The sequence below is a fragment of the Parasteatoda tepidariorum genome, chromosome 3 (genome assembly GCF_982258835.1).
Source record: "Parasteatoda tepidariorum strain Cologne lab strain chromosome 3, Ptep-v5.0, whole genome shotgun sequence".
Lineage (NCBI taxonomy): Eukaryota > Metazoa > Arthropoda > Arachnida > Araneae > Theridiidae > Parasteatoda > Parasteatoda tepidariorum.
The window spans coordinates 69,490,063-69,508,170 of NC_141757.1; the positions used below are offsets into that span (position 1 = coordinate 69,490,063).

At 30.1% G+C, this 18,108-nt stretch overlaps 3 protein-coding genes across 5 annotated transcripts in view; all 3 read left to right on the forward strand.

Moving 5' to 3' along the window:
- The window catches only part of ex (FERM domain containing expanded), a 71,128-nt gene that overhangs the window by 16,756 nt on the left and 36,264 nt on the right, over positions 1-18,108 (forward strand). The window contains exon 1 of one of the 3 annotated variants that reach the window (XM_087159507.1): positions 7,465-7,758. The exons of 1 other annotated variant lie outside the window; for it this stretch is intronic. In XM_087159507.1, coding sequence (XP_087015633.1) covers positions 7,753-7,758 — 6 coding nt within the window. In that variant the 5' untranslated portion in view covers positions 7,465-7,752. Of the gene's footprint in view, positions 1-7,464; positions 7,759-16,715; positions 16,912-18,108 lie in introns of those variants that run through there. One more of the 3 variants, XM_087159509.1, reaches the window with a different exon arrangement.
- On the forward strand, positions 390-1,664 carry LOC147813889 (uncharacterized). The gene has a single exon (XM_087160141.1). The coding sequence runs from the start codon at positions 390-392 to the stop codon at positions 1,662-1,664; it is 1,275 nt and encodes a 424-aa protein (XP_087016267.1).
- Positions 2,345-6,498, forward strand: LOC122269221 (uncharacterized). The gene is made up of 2 exons (XM_087160142.1): positions 2,345-3,393; positions 6,492-6,498. The coding sequence occupies exons 1-2, from the start codon at positions 2,345-2,347 to the stop codon at positions 6,496-6,498; spliced, it is 1,056 nt and encodes a 351-aa protein (XP_087016268.1).

The window sequence follows — 18,108 nt, forward strand, 5'->3', positions numbered from 1 at the left end:
TTGTAATGGTGATAGAAAAATATTAAGTTTTATCACGGCCCACAGAATTATAGAATTGGATCCAGTCACTTTCAGACAAATCAAATATAGGGAGAAACTGAATATTGGTTGGAGAAGGCACAGCTTTCAAGAAACATTAAGCATCAGGCAATGTTTCAAATGCGCTGAAATAGGTCATGTGGCTAGGGATTGTAAAAGCGGGAAAATTTGTAGGTGCTGCTCTTCAACGCAGCACAATGAAAACGAATGTCATGAAGACCGCTTCTGTAGAAACTGCGATGCAGCAAACCGTAAATTCAAATTGAACTTGAACATCGAACACTGCCCCTTTGACAGGGACTGTCCACAGTATGTTAGAGCGGCTAGGTATCAAATGAAAAGAACCGACTATGGTTTCTAACTCCACACATTATACAATTCTGGGACACATAAACCTTCACCATAGTTCAATTGCAAACATACAATTCAGCGATGACTTCGTTAATAAACAAATTAAAATAGCAAGCCTAAATGAACCTCATTATAACAATGATAGTATTATTACCGGCATTCCTAACAGTGTTAGATTAATTTATAAGAAAGACAAACCTAGAGCAGCGGTTGCGGTACACCCCGATATATGTGATATTTTTCCTGTCCTAGTCACCAGGGACATATGTGTAATAGATTTTAAACTTGGTTGTCATAATTATATTTTCTTCTCTGTATATTGTCCTCCGAACGATAGAATTGACTTGGTACTGAATCTTCTCGAGCCAATCATGGCTACCTCTCGGGGAAAATTTGTGGTGCTGTGTGGGGATCTGAACGCGAAATCCACTGTCTGGGGCCCCAAGAGAGATGCCAGAGGAGATGCTGTCGTGGAGTTTCTGCAAAAACACGACTTGGATATTGTTAATAGTCCAGACTCTCCCCCTACTTTCAATTCAGTACTCGGGCAGAGCTGGATAGACATTATTGCCACCAACTGCAATAGTATTGGTAATTTTGAGGTCCACGACGGCGTCTCATGCTCTGACCATGAATTAATCACCGCAATAATTGATACCAGTTGTCAACAGAGCAATGTAAACAGACAACATCACACTATTAAATATAATAGCATTAATTGGTTGAAATTGAGACCAAAGCTCTATGAAATTACTCAAAAAAATAATTTTGATAAGCTAAACGACTCAACAACAATTGATCAATTTATTGACAAAGTAAGCAATGAAATTATCGCGGCCTGCCAAGAGTCGCGAATTCGAAAACCAATCTTAATCAAAAAGCATTGTTCCTGGTGGACACCAGTTCTGGGACTCCATAGAAAACAAACTAGGGCCTTACGGAGGAGATTTCAAAGAGAGGAAAATCCCGAGACTAGACAACAGTTCATGATTAAATTTAAAGCTTCCCTTGCTAAATACAAGAAACTTATCAGAAAAGCAAAGGCAGAAAACTTGAGAAATTATATTAACAACCTCCCAACGGAAAATGCCTTTTCCAACCCGTATAAAATAGCTAAGGGCACTTTGAATGAGAAACTAATCATAAATCCAATCCTTATTAATGGAAATGCAGCGGAGTCCCTCCAGGAATCAGTTCGGGGAATCATGCAGCACCACTTCCCGGAGACGAATTGTGAAAAAATTGATATTGTGAGAAGAAATGTAAGTGATTAACATATCATCTTGAGAAAAGAAACCTCATCAATGACAATCAATATGGCTTCAGGGCTGGGAGGGGAACGGACGAGGCGCTTAAAAAAGTTGTTGATATCATCTGTGAAAAGAAATCAGAGAATAAGCATACCATTGGGGTGGCTCTGGACATCGAGAATGCGTTCAACCGTGCAGATTGGACAATCCTGAAGAACGCAATAAACAAATTGGCATTGCCCGACAATTTGGCCGGTTGTGTCTTTAGCTTCCTAAAGGATAGAAAGGCTAAATTTTTAGGAGATAACGGCGATACTCTAGTAGAAAGTAACTTAAACATTGGTGTACCACAGGGCTCGTCGCTTGGACCCATTTTGTGGTTGATCTTGGTTAATGACATTTTTAATTTAGTTCGTAATATAAATTTTAGCCAATTTATTGATTTTAACCATGATGATTTCAATATCATTGCATTTGCAGATGATATTTTACTGTTGGTAAGTGGTCCAATTTTCTATAAATTTGATAAACTGGCGACTCATATTCTATCCCACATGTCAGACTGGGCCGAGAACAACAAATTAAATTTTTCGAAAGAAAAAACTCAACTTATTACATTTCCAAAAAATAAAAAAAAGATGGGAAGACTCCCCTGTATTAAATTTAGACCGGATGATACGAACAATATTAAAAATGTAAGTACGATGAGATACTTAGGGGTGACCCTCGATCCAGGTCTGACATGGATTCCACACTTAAATGATATTAGAGACAGAATTACAGGTTTTAATCAGGGAATTAGGAGAGTCGCCAGAGTTACATGGGGTCTCAGACCACAATTGTTGAAACGCATATATCTCCAGGCAAGTGAAAGAATTATACTTTACGCCGCCAGTGTCTGGTACAGAAATACTAGGAGAATTAACGAAAAATTAAACAGTATCCAGCGAATACCACTCTTAACCATCACGAAGGCCTATGCTACAACGAGCACAGAGGCAATCCAGATACTGGCGGGTGTTATGCCAATTGGTTTGAAAATCGTGGAGGACATCTTTTGCAAAAGGGTGAAGTGGGGCTGGAGACTCGAGGACATAAATTATACTCTACCGATTGATCTTGATCATAACATAGATTTCGAGAAACCAGCCCTAGGGCATCCTTCAGATTACATTGCTTTGCCCTGGGGATATAGCAGCCCTAAAGATCAGGGAGTGGAGATCTACACTGATGGCTCTCGGATGGAGGCAGATTATCCGAATAAATTCAGGACTTCACACGCAATGATAGTTAAGAACAACGGTATCACGATTTTCAAAGCCTCCACCAGAGTCACTGATAACACCAACATATTTATTGCAGAGCTTTTGGCAATCAAGTCTGCCCTGATATGGCTACGTCAACATGATATTACACATGCAACGATTTTTTCAGACTCACTATCATCCCTCCAGGCCCTGGCTGACCCAGAACCCAGTTCCAAACTCATAGAAGAGATCAAAAAAATTTGGAATAAGAACACTATTTTGAACTGGGTAAAAGCACATGTGGGGATCCAGGGCAATGAGGAGGCAGACAGGGCAGCAAAGGAAGCCATTGGTTCTGACAGTGTGGATCTCCAGGTTCTGAAGACCCCCAAACAAGCTAAAACCGAAATCAAACAATATTTAATGGCAAGGTGGAAAACCAATTGGGAAAATTCTGAGAAAGGCAGGCATACATTTAAATTCATTAAGACCCCGTCAACTACAAGGTTGCAAACTAATTTCTATTTTAACCAATTTCTAACGGGGCACGGAGTGTTCGGAGTACACCAAAACAAATTTTTTAATAAATCAGATACTTGCTCTAACTGTAACCAAAGACAAACCATAGAGCATCTTTTATATTATTGTGATCGGTATCGAACACTCCGAAAAAATTATTTCTTCCAAAAAACAGACCAACAAATTTTTGCAGACAAGGTTTGTAGAGAAATTATCAAGATTATCATTAAAACTACTCTTGAGGAACAAATGGAATTAATAAACAAAATTGACAATAACTAAAATTTTAACCTGCTTAATCTAACCACCTTGCCAAAACTTTTTTTTGGACCACATTGCCATTTTAGTGTTTTAATTTGACTTTTAACTTGACTTTGCATTTTATACATGCTTTAGGTTTGTTTACAACCTTTGGATTTTAATACATTTGGTATTTTACATTGCGATTGTATTTTATACATGGTTTTTAGATTGTTATACACCCCTTTTAACTCTTACCTTTTAGTATCTATTGGTATTTTGTCCTCTGTTTTTTTGTACTTTAATTGAATTTACTCTGCTTTACTTGTTGTTCTTCATTTTAACTACCTGTTACTACTTCACCCTCACTATTTTGGTTCCACCAGAAGGATTCAAGCTGGCTTGATTGGCTGGATCCTTTCAATGCCCTATTGGCAAGTGTATACATCTGTGATTTTGTCTTAGTTTTAACTTTTCAATTTTAGCACTATATTCATTTATGTCATTTTATCCTTTCACCTTTTGGCGAATTTATGAGCTGTATTTACGGCGGTTTTTGGTGAATTGTTAGATTTTTTGTCTTGTATTAAGGGTTCCACCAGCTCTGGCTCACAGCTCACTCAGTTTTTACTGGTTGTCTCAGGGTTCGCAATTTTTGTATTATATATATATATAATTTTTGTATTCTATTTATATGAGGGTTAATAAGTTTTGTATTGTATATATACATATAATTTTTGTATTTTATTTATATAAGGGTCTGTTGACCTTTTAAATGATTCATTGTATTTGGCATATGGGCCTATTGGCCTAGGCCGCTGTATATATATTAAATTAAGTTTTATCACAAAAAAAAGAAAGAAAGAAAACCGAAACAAAACCTGTGGCACTAAATATGTGTAAATACAAAAAAAAAGAAAATAAAAAGGACATTTTAATTGAATAATTTTAATTTTGATGTGACAATCTATTTATCATCAAGAAATAAAGTAATTGTGGTGGTATGGTGAGTGAAGTGGGCAAAGATAAAGACTCTTTGTTATTAAATTTCTCAAGAAATAAAAGATTATTTTGTAACTTTAAAGGTGGTTTGTTTATGTGAATCATACTTAGCAATAAGATTTAAAATCTATACATATAATTGAAAATTTTCATAATACTCTTTTAATTATAATCTGAAATAATTCAATATTTATAAATATATTTATAGATATTTTTCTCGGCGCTTTCATTCAAAATGTCTAAAACTCACAAAATATTTCTTTCGTGTCGACGTTTACCTTGGAAAAGAGAGAAATATCATAAAGGCAAAAAGCTTTATGAAACAAGCTGAATAAATAACACGAGCTTAATAGAAACATATTAGAAAACATTCTCAACACCAAGGAATTTTTCTAGTTTCTGTGAAAGAATGTTTCAGCAATAAAATTTGTTTTTGAACTGTGATGTGACTGTGTTTTACAGAAAAAAGTAAATATTACGTTTAAAGAAGGCGCATTGATATATTTTCAATAGATGAAAATATAATAGATTTACAGAATATTGCGAAAAAAAATTATTACATTTATAATACAAAATATTTCCATTTCAATTAATATTCTTATTTACAAGCATTAGTTTATTTAAGGCATTTTGTAAATGGAATACACAATATAAATTTGAGATTTTGTTAAAACGTACTCTTTGTTGAAACGCATAATGCTTTTATATTGTTTTTCATAAATATATTTTTATATAAATTATTCATTTGACTCAAAACTTCAATATTCCTAATTGTCCCAAGGCGAATTTATTAGTTTATATTATAAAATGATTTTCACGTTAAGACGATAGGTAATTTACGAAAATAAAATGTAACAACTTTAAAAACTTTTAACTTAAAACTGTCGTATAATTTTAAAAACCTTTGAGGCCTAAGGGATACTAATCTTTCTCGTTTTAAGTCGCCTTCTGGTTAATACACTTTTTCGAATAACGTTTATGCTTTATGTTATCCAAACAGTGTACCTAAAGCATTCTTACGTGTTAACTGATTTTGCCTGTAGATTGACGATTTAAAGCATGTGTTATCATTTTGAAAACATATAATTGTTAATTTATATATGTTATTAGTTTAAAAGCAAAAATAATTTTATGTTCAGAATCTCAAGTGCCTCTCTCATTATTATCACATTTAAAAATATCATAATTTGTAAGTACGTTTGAAAATCTTATAATTATACATCGAGGTTTAATGTTTTTTTTCCAGGGTTATTAGCTGTTTTTTTTTAATTATGAGCATATTTATAAATTATAATTGTAAAATCGCCAACAGAATAAAAATTAAAACAAAATTCTCATAATTTGATAACATTATAAAAAAATATTTGAAAAAAGAGAGAGAGAGATTATTTGAATTGCACACAATATTTGATTTTTAATTATGAATGTTGGGATTAATTATTTTTTGGTAATGAATATTGTAGGTAAAAGTTGTTTTATAGATTGGAATTGCGATATTAGTGTCAATGTCTTAAAGTAGAATACAACTTATAAAACACGAATGTGTTTCTTAATTAAAAGAGTATTAAATCCGTACCTAAAAGAGTAATCGTTTCAGTACGGATCTATTCTTAATACTTTCTATTATTAAAATGCCATCAGAAAACCCGATATTAGTGCTCATGTCTCGGGTCAAATGATAGTATCTTCCGAAAGTATAAGTAATTCCGAAACGGCTGTTAGTCCTGTTTTGTATAAATAAATTTCATATTTCGGATTTTTAATCATGAAGATTTTTTGTGTCATTTATGTTATTTTTATTTATATGTTTTTATGTGTAGTGTTCTACTTTATTTTATTACAGAAGATAACCCTATAACCCTCTTTATATTATTGAATGTCTATAAAAGGGGGAAAAAGAATTATGAATCGAAATGAATCTTTTGAGATAGGAAAGATTAATGCTATATCTCAGGGGGTGGTTAGATTCTTTAATTATCATTAATCATAAAAAAAAATTTATGAGTGTTCCAGCAGTTATTTCTAAGTAAATCTATGAATCATGTCATGATTTGGAACAGAAAGTATCGAATTAATTGCTCATGAGAATTAAATTTTTAATTTTAAAGTCACAATTGAAAAAAAAAAGACGTTTGGATTTGTTTGCTATTTTCCCTGTTTTAGAAACAAATCATTATATACTTTCTTAGCCATTCATGAAAAAAATAAATAAACGTTAAGAAATATTAACAATTATAAGATAAAACATACATATTTGGTTGTAGAAGCGACAAACAAAACCAATTATTTTGGATTTACCCTTAAGTAGTGTTTCGACTGTAATTAATAAAATCATTCACATAAAGAATTAGTTGCTTAAAAAGGTAATTACATTCTTCTGAGGAATTAGTTTTTTTTAATAATTGCCTTCGAGTGCAAAAAAGGGAACAAATGTTTCGTCAATAATTTCTACTTAAATATCAGCAAAATATGTTTTATTACGGAAGAATAATATTACTGTTGATGGTAATTAATTTTTATACCCGTAGATATTGAGTACTAAAACCTCTTGAAAGATGTATTAAGCGTAATTGAGAATAAAACTACTTTTATTTGCAATATTCTCGATTTTTCTTGTTCTTAAGAATTGGTGTATCGAGTTTTTACTGCTACCAAGAGGTCGCATAGGTTGGCTCCAAACAGCAGACCGTGTGAAAATTACCTCACCGGAAAGAGATAAAAACATTTACCAATCTTCGCATTTAAGAATTCTAAGCATGCGTTTTGGCGACATTGATAAGAACCACATGAACCATCATAATCCCGACCACTGAAGTATATGTCCCCACGTTGTTTCTCTGAGTGAAAGATATACACCGCAATCAGAGGGAAAGGGATACCTCGTCCGTCGGATGGTTGAATTTTTGAGGTCACACGAGACATGGGTTAAAAAAGAATCTTTAATAGAAAGGTTGTAGGGGAAATTGACTCCTTTTCAAAGATGATGCCGCTCCCTGGCTTGGTTCACTCATCGCCAAGGTGTGTGTGTGGAAAAAGGAATGCGCTTGCTTCCCACAGCCTTGACCTAATCGCTTCTTCAGGAAGATTCTAAATGCCACCTTTGCATGAGTGTAAGTTATTTGTCTTTTGTCTGATAGAATAAAAAGTAAGAAAATGGAATTTACTTCAAGTGTGAGAAGAAATGATTGAATGACGTAATGTATCGTGACACGAGAATCGCTGCCTTTGGGAAGAGGAAATTAAAATTTGCTCTGAACCATATTAGATTATTTTTATGTCGTATAGGTCGCTAATGCTTCGTGAAATGAACGAATTATTGTTAAAAATGTACTCCCTTTTGTTATTTTTTATTTTATTAATGGATAGATTGATTAGAGTGCATGCTATAACGAAAAATCTCTTAGAAGTTCGTCAATTACTTTCAATTTGAATAATGTGAGTTTTGTAGTACACTGTAATGATACCAGCTGCAAAACACGTTAAACATTTTAAAAATAAATGTGTAATTTCTTTTACAATATCATAGACGTCTTATCTCAATATCATAAAAATTAAAAAGTGGTAATAAAATTAATATAATTTTTTTATATATATAATTATGTTTTCAGCTACCAGAATATTTTATTTCCTCTAAGTAAAGATATATGGTGAGTGTAATGTATGAAATTTTAATTCGATTGAATGCTAAGATTAATGCTAAGAAATTTTGATATCAATTAAAACAAAACAAACATTGATATCAGTTATTGATTTTTTTCTAGGTGCGTATGAAGATATTTGAAATGTTATAGATATTACGTTTTAAAGTTCACAATTAGAAGAAATAGAAATTTGAGGATGATTACATTTTTATAGTATTGGGAGAAATTTCCCCTTTCAATATTTGAAGCAAATGAAAGGCAATCCTAACGTAAAAAAAAGAAAAATACTAAATAAAAAAATAAATGCCTAACAAGCAGTTTTTTCCTTTCATTCTTCATTCTTAAAAAAGATGAGAAGAATATCAAGTTAAAGTTATAATTTTTTTTTCTATATTAATATCGCACGTTTTTATTTCGTTAGAAACTGATTACGAGCACTTTCTGCCACTTTTTAATTTTTCATGGTACATAAACGCATTAAAAATTGGTTTTCATAGTCTTACAATCATGGCTTACTGGGTACTGAGATGTAGGCCTAGCTCACAACGAACCATCAATTGTAACAAAATTTAACGTAAAAAGACTTAACACGTTTACTTAATTTTAATAATAACTAGTGATTTGATAACTTTTTTCTGATATTGTTATTTGAATCTATTACCTTGTTGTTATTAACTTTCTTCTATTTTAATGTATCTTTAGACAATATTGCGTTTCAATGAATCAACAAGATTTTGACAACCTATTTGTTTACTTTCCGTCTATCCTATTTTTTCCATGAACACACAATATATCAGATTTTGATACATTGTGTGTTCACGAAAAATATCTTCTTTTTTTTAAATAATTTGAAAATTCTGATAATTAGAATTTTCAAGTTATTGGATATTATTTTTTAAAACATTATTTCATACCTGGCTTTTATTAACTTTATCCTTTTTAATATACTTCATTATATTTCGTTTCTTCATTCAGAATTACGAACTATCTGATATTATTTTTTAAAATATAATTTCCTACCTGGCTTTTATAAACTTTATCCATTTTAATGTACTTTTTTACATTTCGTTTCTTCATTCAGAATTACGAACTATCTGTTATTATTTTTTAAAATATAATTTCCTTCCTGGCTTTTATTAACTTTATCCATTTTTATGTACTTTTTCACATTTCGTTTCTTCATCCAGAATTACGAACTATCTGATATTATTTTTTTAAAATATCATTTCATGTCATGTTATTTTTTTAAATTCGTCCATTCTATTTTTTATTTTTATAAAAAAAATATAGAGTATTTTAATCAGCAGAATTTAAATTTTTAAGATATTTTAAAAACGAAATATATAACAAAAAAGAGCAAAGTAAATAATAATAAAATGCATTAATATAAGAATAATAAAATGCATGAGTATAAAAATAATAAAATGCATAAATATTAAAAAATAATAAATTCATAAACATAAAATAATAACCAAGTGCAGAGAAGTGTCTTTGCTATTGTTTAAAATTAAAAATAACGCATTAATCTGCTTCTGAATGCACTCATTCATATTTCCCTTTGTGAATTAATAATATTCACGAAATTTCCTACTCTATGATTAGATCATCTGGAATCCAACTTTGGGAAATGAATAATCAGATTCCATTTCATTACTTCACGTTTGTGGAAAAAAATTAAATCTTGTGGTGACATTTTTACCATACCATTTAGTTCAAAGACCTTTCGTTTTTGGTTCAAAAATGTTCACTTCGTCCTATTTTAATATTTACCATAGAAAATTCTATGAGGAATAGGAAATAGCAGGTGGTTTTTTTTCTTCTTTCTGTTATTTATTCACGCCAGTATTAATGTCACGTTTAAATTTTTCTTTTCATCCGGCATGTAGCTTGGTTCCGGATTCTTTGATATAAGATAATATTTTATTCCTAATTTATAAAAGAAAATGTTTGTTCTTGTCGTATCAATATTATAAAGCTTACAGAAATAAAGGAAAATATTTTACGTTTTTCAATTTATAAAACATTTCAAGTGTTTGCAGAGAATCTGTTGGCGCAAGGATAAATATTTGGAAAGGGCAGAGAGTTATTTTATTTCCATTTATACAGCTGGATGAACGTCTGGAATTTTTTTTTAAATATATCTTAAGGAGTCGGTTTTCCATTCATGTCGTATTTATACTGCGGCTGTCAAATGATTCTGAATGCCGTCTAACCTATAATAAAAACAGCGATCATTTTTGAAATTTAAACTCAATAGTCCGGTTTCGCAATAATCTTCAATAAGTTTTATTTGTTTTGCATGTTTTCTGAACGCAAAACTTACTTGAATTGTTTCTTACATTATTGTTTATGATTTGATTCGAATTGTATTTTGAACTTTTATGCTCCGTCATTATTATGTAACTTTATTTTTACATAAATTCGATATCAAAACTATTTTTTATTACAGATATTTTTGTTATTATTTTCTAAATAGAAGCAATAATTGATATTTCGAAGTTAAGTTAAAAGTAAAATATTTTATTAAATATATATTTATAAATCTACATTTTCTTTCGTTTACAAATAAAGTATTGAACCATTTTATGTTATGCTTTTTAGTTGAATTTTGTTTTTCTGAAACTCGGTTTAACCGAACCCTCCCCCCCCCCAAGAATTGCCGATATTTCTTTAATTTATAGATAATTTGCTTTCATATTAAGATATATGGCTGATAACAAATTACTTCTCTCATTATTTCAGTATTTTAATCAAATGAATCCTGTTTATATAATCCACCTCTTCTCCATGGGAAAAAAATTATATATTTAAAAAATTTAAACTGTTAACTACGTTTATTTTTTAAAAAAAAAACTGTTAAAAAATGAGTTTTCGTTGTTATTTATTTTATTTTAATTTTTAAAAAAACATTTATAAAGAAATTTTACTAAATTATAAATAAAATAAATTTATCACAGCTTGTTTATTTCTAAACAGTTTTAAGAGTGCATTAATTTTTAGATTTCGTCGTATGTCTTATTTTTTTTTTTTCACATTTAAAAATTGTCGTGATATAAAAGGTACACAAAACGTTCTAAACTACCTTTCCGTATCATTAATAAATTATAATAACTTGAGCAATTGTTTTTTTTTTTTTTTTTTTTTTTTTTTTTTTTTTTTTAAGATATGCAATTTTAACTAAAAAAAACTTGACATACAACTATTTTGAAGTATTTTTTGATTTCATTGCATCGCAATTGTGCAATAAATAGCCTTAAAATTCTTTTTTCGCGTTAAAGTTTGTGGTGGGAAGAACCGTCGTAAGGGTGGGGCTCTTGCCGAAGGCTCCACATTGTATGAACTCTACCAGCGATTTCAATTTTTTTAAATATATTTAACAGCTTTATGTCTTTATTTAAGTTACTTATTTATTAAAAAAATTCCTCTCTTTTTGGCTTTAATTTTGGTACATCATTGATTAAAATTTAACGATAACGTGACATTTAAAATTGAAATTAAAAATATTCATCACGATAATTGAACAAATAGTATAAAAGTGTCTGCTTTTAAGAATGAAATTCGTAAAAACATCATATGAAAGATTTAATAAACTGGGCTCAACAAGATTCTAAGTGATTCGTTTTCCTTGGATCCCGCCAAAAGAGAATAAGAATATTTAAAGAGCCCTGCAATGGTCTGCCAAGGACCTCGCAGAACCTATAGTGACTGCTCTGGTGGCGCAAATAAATTAAATAGTAACTTAAACAATGCTTTGTCCAAGAATGCCTATGCTGAAGAATCAATTACCAATTTCCAACAATTCATCAATCGCCGAGTACTATCATACCACAAAATTTAAGAGATATTCTGTATACCTTAGAGAAAAGGGCAAACAAAACTCGTTTGTTTTAGTGTATTGAATTACAGATTATTTTCTGCCTGGTTGACTCCATTCCGTTCTTTTCTTTACACTGATATGTTTTCATTCTTCTTCCTTTCTTTCTGTAATGAAAAAGAAAGACGAAGGGGAAAAAAAAGTAGCGTTTTCACAATAGGTTTTTATGGATTTTGAAGATAGAAGCTCCAGATGACCTTCAGGTTGATGACGTTCGCATTCCAAGAAGAAAACCTGTGAAAACCTGAAGAAAACGACAAATTGCTGTTTTAGGTTGTTTTTTTTCTCCAATTTATCCTGCTTTGAGGGGAAAGAACTCTTTTTCCCAAATATGACATTAACTTTTGACACAATTGCGCGTTTCAAAATAAAACGAAATATCAAAACAAGCTTGTAATAGACGCAAGAGAAGTATTGCAGTTTTAATAGAAATTTTAAGGGAAAGATCTCTTTTTCTCAAATATAGCATTTACTTTTGACACAATTGCGAGTTTCAAAATGAACGAAACGTCAAAACGAGCTTTTAATAGAACTTAAAAAAATGTGCAGTTTGAATAATTTAATAGAACTTTCATATTTGAGGAAGAACTTTTTCTTTCCCAAATATGACATTTACTTTAATGTAAGGAACTCTTTTTTTTTGGACACGATTGCGTGTTTCAAAATGAATGAAACATCCAAACAAGTTTATGATGGAACTAAAAATGTTTTGTAGTTAAAAAAGTTTTAATAGAACTCTGAGGGAAGGAACTCTTTTTCCGAAATATGACATATACTTTTAACACAATAGCGTGATTCAAAATGAACGAGGTCGTCAGGCTACCAAAGCTGGGGAGCCATCCCCTCTTCAGAGGATCAAAATTGCGATGACAAGTCTTCGGATTATCTTCAGGGATGCTTCCCAGACCGCCGCCAATAGCCCATTGTGCAGCTCTAATGCAACGTAAATAAAATACCTATCTACCTACCAAAATGAACGAAACTTCAAAATAAGCTTCTAATGGAACTTAAGTTTTAGCTGTTTTAAATAATCAACTCGAATGTAATTTTAATCTAGAAAATAACGTTTTAAAGTCTTTTTAATGGAAAATCAACATTTAACGCAATGGCCATTAACAATGCATTTCTCTCGTAAAGAAAGGTTCTAAAAATGAGTCAATCACACATGCGGAAGAAAATTATTTTTGACATAAATTATCACAGCACTTATCATGCATTGGTTTTTAAACTGTACCCGTATCTCTTATGATTTTTTTAAAAATTCAGTCCAAAAATCAGCAACCTACACAATTTCCAGTCGTAATTTCTCAATGACGGTTCTAGAAACTTTTCGTACTTTCAGATGAATATTTTTCCAACATAATTTTTTTAAAAAAAAATTCTTTTCTTTTAAATTTTGTCAATTGCAGCGAGTACAAGCATTTGTTCTCAAAACGTAAACGTATCCTTTTTCACTTAAGTAATTTTTTTGCTATGTTTAGAAGAAATGTTTTAAATTGAATAATTAACTTGCATTCGTGAAATATTTATACCATGAAATTGTTAGAATATATTCTCTCTTGGAAAGCAACATAATTTTAAATTTAGATTAGATAGTTCGATCAGTTTTTAATGTTTTTAAAGAAATTCCTGAAATCTTCTATTTTTTTCAACTGAAACAAAAAAGTTTCCTGGAAGTATTTTATATAGTAATTTTATCCTTGATTTCCCGTTGAATACTAATATACGAAATATTACTGAAAAATAAAATGATGAACTGGGCATTAACTATGTAGATTGAATACAATCATCATACTGATACGTTTATTGACCTTAAGTTCCATAGACTGATTGTAATCAAACAAAGTTAACTATACAATACTTACTTATCAATAAAAACTTTCTTTGTTTCTTAATCAAAATGTCGATATGCTTACCAACTCGCTCCTTTTTTTCTACTTTAATTACAAAGCTAACGAAGTTTTTATCAATAAATATAGTAATAATTCAGTTTCTTGGGATAATTTGTTTTATAAAATTATGTTTTGTTACTTACTCTGTTTAACTCCATAACATCTACTATTAGATTTGCCGAATTAAAAGAACATGCACATAAATAATATTATCATATGAAAGAATAGTGCTAATTTCTACATAATTTAATTTACAAATATTTTTAAGTTTGTATTCTTATAGTAATGAGTAAACAAGTAAACTTATCTTTGATATTTTCATTAAAAATTACGTTAATTTCATGTTTTTTTTTTACGAATAAAATGTTTTTATTTTTTTGCTAAACTTTTAAAATTGATGCATGATATTGTGTCTTTTTATTAAAAAAAATAGCCGTAAGTGACTAAATGTATTTGCTGTGGCAGGTTCTAATCTAGCATAATTTGCTCCTACTTGAAACAACTCAATAATCTAAATAGAGCCAGTCTTCACCTGCAGTTGCATTTTATAACACGCAGGTGAAGGAAAACAATTAATACGAATAAACTTCTAAATATTTTCTGAGCAGAATAAATAGAAAATAATTATTTTTTACTTTGCGTTAGTCCCTTACTAATAGCAGTAATTTTAGCTCCTTGGAATATTTAAAATATTTTACTATTTATGAAATTTTGATATTTGGTATAATATAAATTAGACTGTGGAACAAATTTGTTGTTGCATTTATACAAAAATATTTTTTGAGCAGAATAAATAGAAAATAATTATTTATTTAGTTTGCGTTAGTCCCTTACTAATCGCAGTAATTTTAGCTCCTTGAAATATTTATAATATTTTACTATTTATGAAGTTTTGATATAATATAAGTTAGACTGTGGAACAAATTTATTGTTGCATTTATACAAATACTTGATCTTGCCAAATTTGGGTGTGGGGATTTCCAATTAGCTTTGCTCTTATAGCTACAAATTATTTTATTTTTAAAAAATGATTTTTTTTCTTCGAAATTTACACGTTTAAAAACGTTTTATAGAACAGCGGATAGCATAAATGTTGCGGCGAATTTTTAAGGAAGTTAGGGGGTACGTCATCAGAATTAAAATTGCATGAGAATCATTCTCCGGAAATGTCATCGTATGTGGCTAGGGGCTCTTCCCCTATTATGATTTGTTTTGACACACACTAAGAAACAGTTCGGGATAGTAATCATTTGCCCTTAGCGGCGTCCGACGACGCATCAGGACAAGGTTTCCTATGAAATTATTAAAAGAAATCTGTTACTTGGGGAGAGAAATCAAGAAGATTTGAAATCACTGATACGGAAGTATCTAAGATATGTTAAAAAAAAAAATCATATGCAACAGAAAACAGAACAATAAAAGAACAAAACAATGATTGTTCTCCAGTGTTATCTACGTCGTTTTATTAAAATTTTTAAACATGTAGTTGCATCCATAGTGATTACCAATGGCGCTTGGATAATTGTTCTTACTCACATTGTTGATATAGTATTTTATGTAGAAGTATAATTAATTATGACTCAGTATATATGACTTTTAATTTAATAAATGATGTTTGATATGGCGAAAATCTCGAGAGGAGGATAGCAAAGAAAATTCTATGTTCAAATGAAACGCACTATTTATTAAATAAATTTAAAATTTTCTGTTAAAGAGAGACAAGGTACGTATCCGATCAATGGGTCTTTTTTAATTATAGCCAAAGGTACTGCTATGCTTTTTTTCAGGACAACTTGAAGGAAAGTAAAGGAAACGAAGCTTTACTTTTATAATAAATATATTTTTAAAAATTATTTGCTTTAATATTTGATTGGATAATTTGTCTTTGTGTTGAAAAATGCTGAACGAAAACTATTTGTAGTTAGTGGATGTTAAAGTACCTGAGGATGGGACGATAAGCCGACCCTCTCATGATGACTATCTAATAGGATTATAGTTACATCAACAATTCTCATGCATTGTTTTTAACATCCCGCTTTTGACTCAGCCATAAAAATGGAATTTAAAATCTTATTAATATAAAAAATAATAATTGCTACAATATAACAAGTTAAACGTTACAAGTTGATCACTTTAATAAGTTGATCACTTGTTTGTGTTGAGTTCTATTATCAAGCACCAAATTAAAAAATAATAATAATAATAACCGTTGAATTACCTTTTTTAAGTGGATTTCTTTAATTTAACTATGGAACTGGTGGCTACAAATGGTCAATTTACATACGTTTCGATCGACGTAATTTTTTTTCATTTATCCTTATGACCTTTTTTCTCACAATCAGCTCGTTCAAAAGTTGTAATTGAGCTAATATTTATAACGTTGCAAAGAACTAATGGTATTAAGAACGTGATTAGAAAAGTCTTGTGACGCACAAACTCGCATTAACAAAGTCAAAAAAGCTATACACTAAAACAAATGAGAAGTTCTCTTAACAATATTCAAAATATATAAGTAATATTATTTTATTGTCATTTTTTTTTTATTTTCAAAACTCTCTTCTTATTTAGATGGCAAAATTTATCTTGCCTCGGAAACTCTTTATCAAATATTGTTTCATGCGATAATCGAAATAAATTTATTTCATTTTATTGATTGTCCTCACATCAGAGAGATAATTTATGAAACGTGAAGGGCTGTGTTCCAAAACCTACCAAGTCTAAAGCTTTTGTGTTTAAAGTTAAAAACTTTTCACTAATACCATGGGAATAATAAACCTTATAGCTTCTTTCAGTGGTTCCTAACTCAGTGAACTGCGACATAACAGTCAAGTTGTAATAACAGTTACAACTTGACAGGTAAGTTGTATTTCTGTCCAAAATATATATGTTATTGCTCTATAAATTTCCGATTTAATGGCTATTTCACAAAGCGGTGGTTTATTATTATTATTATATTGACAGATGATGACTGAGCCTCTGAAAAATGCGCCGAAAATCAAAATTTTTTGCAATGAAGCTTATTTTTTTTTAATAAGAATTTTAAATTTTATATATTCAGATGGTTTTGGTATCCATTGTTTACCTCATAATGCATTTCATTATCATTGTATACATATTATGCTAACTCGTATATAGATGACTCTGCCCTTGTTTAATTTCTTATTCAGTAACCTAGAGTTAATATGTGTTCCACTGTTCCTCTATATCTCATCACTTATACATTATAATGCCTCTACATTTTTCATTTATACTTTATATCACTTACACATTACTGATATTATTTTATTGAAGTTCCTTTGGGAATATTGATAAAAGTTAACTAAATTATTTTTATAGACTCTGCATTTTTGAATTTTAGTTTATTAAGTAAGTTAGCTTATTAAGTATAACCAAACTTAGAATAAGACAGAGTCTTCGATTTAGTGAGTCAGGTTTCAATCCCTTTGATGGCTGGATGAACCGTATATTGCCGTGCATTTGAAAAAATAACGCAAGTGCTTCACAATGGATTTTGAGAAAAATGGCTTGACAACTATTTTCTTTTAATTTCTATTGCTCCTAACTCTAAAATGAAATTTAAAAAAAAACATATAAAAAATATTTTTCTTTGAAAAACATTTTTTTTTTGCGACACTTAGTTTATTAGACAAAAATGCCAATTACATAAAAATCTCAGTTTTGAATTTTTTGTCGTTTATGTTGATTTTTCTATTGTTCCTAACTTGCCTCGACTTCAGTGCTGATGAAAAATATCCGCAACAGCAGACGGATCATGGTTTAGAGTTTAATTAAAATCGGGTTAAGCGAAGAAAATTTAAATGTTTTTCTCCTTAGGTTTAATGTAACACAAAAACAATTAATTTCTCCCAATTATTTACCAAATGGTTCTGTCATTTAAGCTAGGTTTGAAACTCCCAAGGGATGGGGTTAAATAAGAGTCGTACAACTGATTATGGTCCCGTGTATTTACTGCTACGGGTAAGATGCGAAGATAAAATAAAATCAAAACTATTAAATATATTAAAGAGTTTCTTTACCTAAAATATGGCTTTT

Coding starts and splice junctions, on each gene's coding strand:
- LOC122269221 (XM_087160142.1), top strand. CDS start 2,345: ATGAGATACTTAGGGGTGACCCTCGATCCAGGTCTGACATGGATTCCA.
- LOC147813889 (XM_087160141.1), top strand. CDS start 390: ATGGTTTCTAACTCCACACATTATACAATTCTGGGACACATAAACCTT.